This window comes from Enoplosus armatus, chromosome 17 (assembly GCF_043641665.1).
Source record: "Enoplosus armatus isolate fEnoArm2 chromosome 17, fEnoArm2.hap1, whole genome shotgun sequence".
Taxonomy (NCBI): Eukaryota; Metazoa; Chordata; class Actinopteri; order Centrarchiformes; family Enoplosidae; genus Enoplosus; species Enoplosus armatus.
The window spans coordinates 19089812-19097985 of NC_092196.1; the positions used below are offsets into that span (position 1 = coordinate 19089812).

General features: G+C 43.1%; 1 protein-coding gene across 1 annotated transcript; it reads left to right on the top strand.

The window, feature by feature from the left end:
* The first annotated feature begins 318 nt into the window (after window positions 1-318).
* On the top strand, window positions 319-5026 carry nucb1 (nucleobindin 1). The gene is made up of 13 exons (XM_070922635.1): window positions 319-399; window positions 1445-1568; window positions 1681-1788; window positions 1923-2055; window positions 2425-2528; window positions 2788-2973; window positions 3063-3153; window positions 3244-3302; window positions 3576-3668; window positions 3776-3865; window positions 4297-4467; window positions 4569-4686; window positions 4799-5026. The coding sequence occupies exons 2-13, from the start codon at window positions 1449-1451 to the stop codon at window positions 4882-4884; spliced, it is 1359 nt and encodes a 452-aa protein (XP_070778736.1). The 5' UTR covers window positions 319-399; window positions 1445-1448; the 3' UTR covers window positions 4885-5026.
* The last annotated feature ends 3148 nt before the right edge of the window (window positions 5027-8174 follow it).

Genomic DNA, 8174 nt, shown 5'->3' on the forward strand with positions numbered 1-8174 from the left:
CAGACTTTGTGTTCATGTCTTATTTACTGATGGTGTGACGCTGCTATGAATCACAGGCTGGTATTTCTGAGCTCTGAGCTTGTGATACAGTTCACCTACTTTTGGTGGGACACAGTTAACCCAGAGACAAAAACAAATGTGTTGCTGGCTGATTCCGACTACTTGATAATGTGCCACATTTGTCATCATGAGTTTACATTACTTTCACTATTATAACTCTAACAATTCGATAGTCCATCCGCTCGTTTTTCATGAAGAAACGATTACTTCCATTATTTCCGATTGTCCCTGAAGGCAACAACGTTGTACCAGCGCCGCAGTCCTCTGACGTCAATTTTATCCGACGCAAATACAGATCGTGTTTTGAGCGTTGGATCAGATATTAAAAACCAACGTCCGGTAAGAGACGAGCTATTTTAAGGCATGTTGTGTTATAACACATTTCAATTGTGGATTTTATATCGGCGGACTTTAACGAAGACTTCATAGTAAATCGTGAGATATAACATGAACAGGGCAGGAAGAACTGTGCTAGACGTTTCTATAGCTTACAGCTATACGGCCATGGACAACCAGACCCGTTATATCACCTGTAAAATGACATTTAATGAACGGATACTGTTTAAAATGTTGCAAAAACTAAACATTAATTCACTTTTGCCGCAGGTCTAATCTCACAGGTGATCACACCCAAAGAACGATTAGTGTTTGTGTTGAGTCCTCCCGCATCCGTATCCGTGTTGTCCTTTTTATGCTAAGGTTAACGTAGTTAGCTAAGCAGCTACAGACACGAACAATGCCATGCGATACTAATATCCTTTCTAAACCGTGTTATATACTCCAGTACGTAACACCTCTGGACTCTTAAACTAAATTTATCCTGTTAATCCAGCTTTCAAAATAGGTTTTCCTGCTCAAAATTGACCGTTACGCCAAACTCCACTTAAGAAATGTGATATTAATCTTCCCTCTTAGCGGCGAAGACACACGCGTCTAAAAAGCAAACATTGTAGACCTTTTACAAATCTTTAAAGTCTCCTGGTAATTTCGGCATACAATGTGCACATCAGCCACCCACCAATTACACTAAAACCCGAATCTTGACTCATAGTTGTCAGCGAAGTTACTGTTCTGAATGAGTAGGTTACAATTATCCAGCTTTTGGTTCAAGGTTAATGTCTGCCCAGGTGTGCCATGGACCTGAGTCATGTAATAGTTACAATAGGGACAGATAGAAACATAATATGATAAACAATATTTAGAGATTAAATCCAGCAGTGTTCAGGCAACTATGAACCAACCTTGGTGCCATACTATACTGTTCAGTTACAGAAGACACACCTGTGCAGAAACTTTAATAGTGGCATAATAATCTGTATTTAGTGGCATAATAATCTGTAGCTTTTCAGTCAAAGTTTTGCACCTAATGTTGTTTATTTTGAAGGAGGATGAACGTGAAACCTGGCTGGCTGCTGCTTCTATCCATCTCTGTTGGGGTCTGGTCAGTGCCTATTGATCGCAATGTAGGCAACCAGGAAGCTAAAGAGGATGTGCAGGAGGAGAACGGGGTAATGGTCTCAGTCATCTACCGTTTGATGTGTTTTCATAATAGATTAGTTGAGATTTAGTCGAGATTCAGTTTGTCGTGAGTAACCTGTCCTTTACAACACTCTGTTGCAGGACACTGGCCTGTACTACGACAGGTATCTCAGAGAGGTGATTGAGGTTTTGGAGACAGACCCTCACTTCAGAGAGAAACTGCAAACAGCAAACACAGAGGACATCAAGGTCAGCGTCCACTTCGTACTGATTCTGTCTTCATTCTCACTCACAAAGCTTCCTCGTTTACCTTTTACAGGTAACAAGAGGATCTGGCATTTAATCGGTTCTTCTCACCTGCGATGTCTTGTGTTCTCTGTCAGAATGGGCGTCTCAGTAAAGAGCTGGACCTGGTCAGTCATCATGTCAGGACTCGCCTGGATGAGCTGAAGCGTCAGGAGGTTTCTCGCCTCAGGATGCTGCTCAAGGCCAAACTGGACAGCACCAACATACAGAGTGAGTGGGTTTGTTCTCCTGTAGAGAGAGAGAATATATTTATACCATATAAATAGATTGTAGGTGTTGTTGTGGGGATGCAGATGGAGGTGCAATTCTTGTAATTATTCATTGTTCTCACTTATTATACTCAATAAGTAAAAACATACAAATGTGCTTGCAGCTGTATTTCAATATCAATTCATGCGCATCGATGCAGATCACAATGTTCCCAAGCAGAGCAGATGGAAGCAGCAGATGTACAAAAGATTTTAGCTATTCCCTGTAAAATAAACACATGAGGTGTGTTCAGTATGTACAGGACATAATGGAAGTCATGTGTGTCAAAAGTCCAGCATGTATTTTGTAATTCGTGTGTCTGCTGTGAAGCCCTGCAGATGGACCACGCCTCCCTGCTGAAGCAGTTTGAACATCTGGATCCCCACAATCAGAACACCTTCGAGGCCAAAGACCTCGAGCTGCTGATTTCAACGGTAAGATCCTCCAGCGACGGATTAGAAACTGGATTTTTGTTGCCCTTTTGAGGGTGAAAAATGTTGACCGGATTTTAATGGAGCGTGGGGAAGTGAATCCTCCCACATTCCAGCAGAACCATAATTACACTGATCAAGTACAGGTCCAAACTGTCCGGCAGACTTATTACTGATACTTTGAATTATATTTGACCCCATTATTTGATTAAAAGCTTCAAAGAATGTCACGATGACAGCGTCTGTCCGGCTCGTTGTCTAGGCCACCAAGGACCTGGAGAACTACGACGCTGAGAGACACGAGGAGTTCAAACGCTACGAGATGCTGAAGGAGCACGAGAGACGGGAGTACCTGAAGGGCCTGGACCAGGAGAAGAGGGAGAGAGAGGAGAAGAGAATGCAGGAGCTGAAGGAGAAACACCGCCAGCACCCGAAAGTCAATGCTCCAGTAGGTGCAAATGCAGCCAAGTCTGTTTTCAGTGGAAAGAAGTGAATCAAGCGCTCTTACATGTTGTCCCTCTCTCTGCTGCGTCTCAGGGTAGTGTGGCTCAACTCCGGGAAGTTTGGGAGGAGACGGACGGACTGGATCCTCAGGAGTTCAACCCCAAAACATTTTTTAAACTGCATGGTGAGTGACCCCCTCGTCTTTCAACTCCCTCATTCATATCACGCAAGTTCGATATGAATAAAGTTGTCATTTCTTTTCTGTCCTGCTTAGATACAAATGAAGATGGTGTTTTAGATGAGCAGGAATTGGAGGCTCTCTTCACTAAAGAGGTAAGGAACCATACAGTACGTCATGGCCTCTTCAGTTTTGCTCAAACTAAAGTTTTTTTACTTGTGCAGTTCTACAATAAAAACCCAGCTGAAACCCCTCAAACGCCATGACAGAATATCAAAACTGGATGATCATCTATTTGAAAATACAGCTGTTTGGTCTGCGTTCTCGAGCTCCTGCAGACTTTTTAAAAGTAGAAGTTTTTAACCTGACAGCAGTGATGTGCACAGCATCCCTGCAGCAGCTAACATCTGTTCACTCCCCTCCTCCAGCTGGAGAAGGTCTACGACCCAAAGAATGAGGAAGATGATATGATGGAGATGGAGGAAGAACGGCTGAGGATGAGGGAGCATGTCATGAAGAATGTGAGTCTTAATTATTGACTTTTATCTCTCTGCTCTTGTTGTCATCACATGCCACGAGCCGGTCTGCTTCACTTTGACTGATGCAGCTTACGTCTGTGTGTTAAAAGGTGGACACAAATAAAGATCGTCTCGTCAGCCTGGAGGAGTTCCTCAAATCCACAGAGAAGAAGGAGTTCAATAATCCCAAAGAGTGGGAGGTAAGGAGCCCAGAGGTGGCCTGAAGACGTGGGGACGTGGGCGGGTGATTGGACGGTCTGTGGTTCAAATCCCAGGACAAGCTGGGAAAATGTGGGTGTTGAAGTTTAATGGGCAATGTTATCCGTTCCCTCATCAACTCGCACACTTGGAGCCGCTCCCACAAGTGACTGCTGTGAATAGAAGTAATGTAATGTTATGTTCAGTTAAAACAAAGCACTGTACCTGTAATATTATCGGACCCACGATGAACAGTTAAAAAAAAAGGGTTCAAATCGATGCAGCAGAACCAGAGAGACCTGTAACTGTCATGTAACAGCAAACTCACTACACAGGAGAAAGGAGTAAAGATGGAGAACTGAAATGGTGCAGCACCAACTAACAAACCCATAACATTTTAATAGAAGTGTAAATTCCCCTGCTGTCTCTCTAGACTCTGGACACCAAGCCGGCGTACACAGACGAGGAGCTCCAGCGGTTTGAGGCCGAACTCCGGGACAAAGAGGAGGAGCTGAAGAGGAGGGCTGAGACTCTGCTTCAGGAGCAGGAGCTGCTGAAGGAGAGAGGCAAAGCCCTGGAGGCCCAGAGGAGAGAGTACCAGCAGGTAACTAAGAGAGTGGATCCCTCCACATAAGTTGAATCATACAGAGGTTGGATTATATTATCTGTACAGGTGAGAATTCAATTGCATTTCTTCCATTTCAGGCAGTTTTAGAGATGTCCCAGAGACAGAAGGAGCAGCAGGCAGCAGACGGGCAGCCTCCTGCGGGACCTAACGGAGAACTGCAGTTCCAACCAGAGTCACAAAAAGAGGAAGTGAAAGGTAAACAGTCTGACATATGACACACGTGGTACTGCGTGTGTGTGTGTGTGTGTGTGTGTGTGTGTGGCTGTAATTCTTCTTATCGAGTGAATCTTTCTCTTCTCTCTCACAGAGGCAAAAGCTCCAGCTGAACACGAAGCTGAAGTCCAGAATAATCTGCCTGCAGAGCCCCCACAGAATCTGCCTATACACACTTAATGCAGCGCGCTCTGACAGCCTTAACACACACACACACACACACACACACACACACACACACACTGACACAGATATCCAGATGGGTTCTACAAACTGAATTATGTGAAGTGTATGTATAAATTCAGACAGACGTGGCTCGTGACTCATGACATATTGTGCTGTGTGCTCATTTCTGTGGTCTACATTAGATTCAAGATCTTAAAACATCAGATAACAGTAAAATCTTCAGTTTCAGTGAAGTTTTCATTAATGCAGGGTCTTCAGTGTCAAATCATAAACATCTTCAAATAAAGTCTTGATTTTAAAACCTCTAAAACCGGACTTCTCAATCTCAAATCACTTGGGGGGGGGGGGGGGGGGGTCTGTTTCTAATCTAATGAATCTCCTCATGAGATTAGAAACAGACATTTTGGTGTCGGGCGTTGACCAGTTGTGCAATTAGATGCAGCTTGTTAGTTTTGCAGCCTTGCCAGAGAATTGAGTGACTTCTGTGAATTAAAAGACTGCAGAAAAATCTAAATGTTGAAAAACCAAAAATAGATTTGTGTTCGGTGTTATCGATCAATCCGTCGTTAAAATACAAATGTTAGAGGTTTTATTTTAATGATTCAGTTATTTTTTTAGATGCTTACAGTACATTTGACATCCTAAAATCGATTGAAATTCCAATGCAATCTCTTCTCAAATCATGCCAAACTCTATATTCTTAGCAGTGTATATTGTATGAGATGAGATTATTGATCCACAAAGACAGAATAAAGTACAGATAAAGAAAATGAAAGAAAAATATAAATAAAAATACCAGTGATTCTCCTTAAACTAATGTCTCTGAGCAAAGTGACATAGTGATAATCAGCAGCAAGGCGGTTGTGTGTGCGTATCACCCTGTTTAGATGTGTGTTTGTGAGCCCAGCCTCCTCCTCCTCCTCCTCCTCTGGGTCACTGTGAGTCTCTGCAGACACTGGGCCTGTTGTCCACTGTCATGGCTCCCCGGGGACCCTGCTGATCCTTGTTGTTGTCCTGCTGACGAGATGCCCCCCTGGCCGCCGCTCAGCATTCCTATCAGCATTCCTGTAACCCGCTGACCTCTGGTGACCCCGCGTAGCCCCTCCTCTCCTGGTGTCCATGCAGCTGCCTCCTGTCACTCACTGCTGTCATATCAGCCAGATGAAGATGTCTCGGGGAAGCTGTCTGGATAATGAAGTCAGTGTTTATTATGATGCAATCTCAGACACAGCAGAGCACATTTATTTTGAAATGTTCCATCTCGTGGATAAAGAAGCAAATACAGTTGTCCCTCCATTAGAGATTATCTGACTGAGTGGAACCATGCACTCTACGGATGCACAAACATGTTTTGATATTTTCCAGCCCGTGTCAGCCAGTAGCAACACCAGAATACACTTTGGTTGCAGTTTGAGCACAAATGCAAGTGAAAGCAGGTAAGGCATTGCACTTTTACTCTGTTGCCCATTAGGAGTTGTATTAAGTGGCATACTTTTAAAAAAAGGTTTGAACACGAAAACTAAGCTGAAGGTGAAGTATATATTTCAGGAACAAGGGGTCTCATTATTCATGTGATTGTCCAGCGTCCATCTGCTCAGAGCTCGCTGTCCTGAAACTCTGAGGACGGTCCTGCTCCCTGTGGGACCTTCAGCAGGTCTGTGTTGTGTCTTCTTTCTGACCAGAGGCGGCAACACTCTCAGTGGGTCTGTTGAGACGTCATGGCGGGATCCTGTGTGTCTTCTCTGCTCAGGGCTGCTGTAAAGGTACCTTCGCTCAGATACTCGGACATACTGACACTTTACTGGAGAGCTTTCATGTTGTGAGACAGTCAGAGGGGGAAGAAGTATTCAAAACCTTACTTTAGTAAAAGAAGTCAGAAGATGTGATGATCGGCTCTTTCTTTCCTCCATGTCTCTAAAATGAGTTTCACTGCACATCACCCCCTCTGAAGAGGACATTACGTCACCTCCACCCCTCACCCCCCACCCCCCATCACTACCTCTGACTTAAGACCCGCCTCCCCTAAGATCTGATTGGCTGACGGACCAAGCCTTTCTGGACTGGTGATGGTGACTGGTACATTTGTACTGACGTGTGTCAGTAGCGGGTCATTTTATCATAAGGAAGAATTTTGTCCACATTTTTATTCAATTTCTTTGAATAAAATATTTGAATCCCCATAATAAACCTCATAGACCCCCAAATTACTCACCTCAATATAAACTTTGACAATATAAATATAAGTTCCGGTAGTTTTTAAGTTGCTGACCTTTTTAAAGGTTCAGTTTCACAGAATATGAGACTCCATGATGGTTTCCTAAAATCTAGACTTTTGGCCTAAAACCTTAAGGTAGTAGTGCATTGTAGTTTCCTTATTCAGCCGCCAGAGGCCGCAATTGTTTAATTATTTTTGGTAAGTTTCTTGTACCACACAGTAAGAATAAATTCTCGTGCATAGATACTCTTGTGATGTACATTTGTTTTGTGTTTTAAGGTAGAAAAGTGCATTAAAGTGCAGTTAGAAGTGAGTGTGACGACGTGAGGAGTTTATATGGTGACAGCTGGTGAACGCTTGTTTCTTTAAGACCCAGCATCTTCCCGAGGAGGAGAGATGAGGGAAGATAAACGATGGGAGGTCGTCAAGGTACACAGAAACACCAGGAAGGGGGCCGGAAGCACTGTTATTTTTCTTCAGAATAAAGTGTCAACTCGTTTGTCTTGATCTTTTAGGTTTTTTTAAAAGAAGTAATTCCTCATTACTCTTTTTTTTAACAGAATGATATTATATTGCTCATTTCAACTAAATGTTTATGTCCACAAGGAGTCAATAGGCCTGATATACCAATGTGTCATTGCACCTGTCCTAGGTTGCTGGCTGTGTTTCCTCTTACCTGTCCTGCAAGTCAGCGTTTCATAACTGTTTTGCTTTAAAGGAAATCAGTGTCTACTCACAAACTGGTTTAATATTGTAGTAACATTGTGTAGTTGCAAGCAGTTCAACCAGAGAGGGATGTTCCCTCCCCACAATGTTTAATTTGAATAGTTTTTAATATTCCTGAAGAGATACGACTCTTCAACAAGTATTTCTCAATGAAAAGATCAGAGAAAAGTAGATTCAATCTAAACATCTGTGTAGCAGAATTATTTTTTCCCTATCCTGTTAATCGTCTTGTGACCCTTCAGGTTGGGAGCCGCTGCTGTAGATCACCATGGGAACACCCATCCAGACGCCTTTACACTGACTCAATGTGAGAGTACATCAAAAATCCAATCTGATATTTATT

Excerpts from the sequence above, each read along its gene's own strand:
- nucb1 (XM_070922635.1), top strand. The coding sequence starts at position 1,449 with ATGAACGTGAAACCTGGCTGGCTGCTGCTTCTATCCATCTCTGTTGGG. Across the intron at positions 2,529-2,787 it reads TCGAGCTGCTGATTTCAACG|GCCACCAAGGACCTGGAGAA; the intron begins GTAAGATCCTCC and ends CTCGTTGTCTAG. Across the intron at positions 4,468-4,568 it reads AGAGGAGAGAGTACCAGCAG|GCAGTTTTAGAGATGTCCCA; the intron begins GTAACTAAGAGA and ends CTTCCATTTCAG.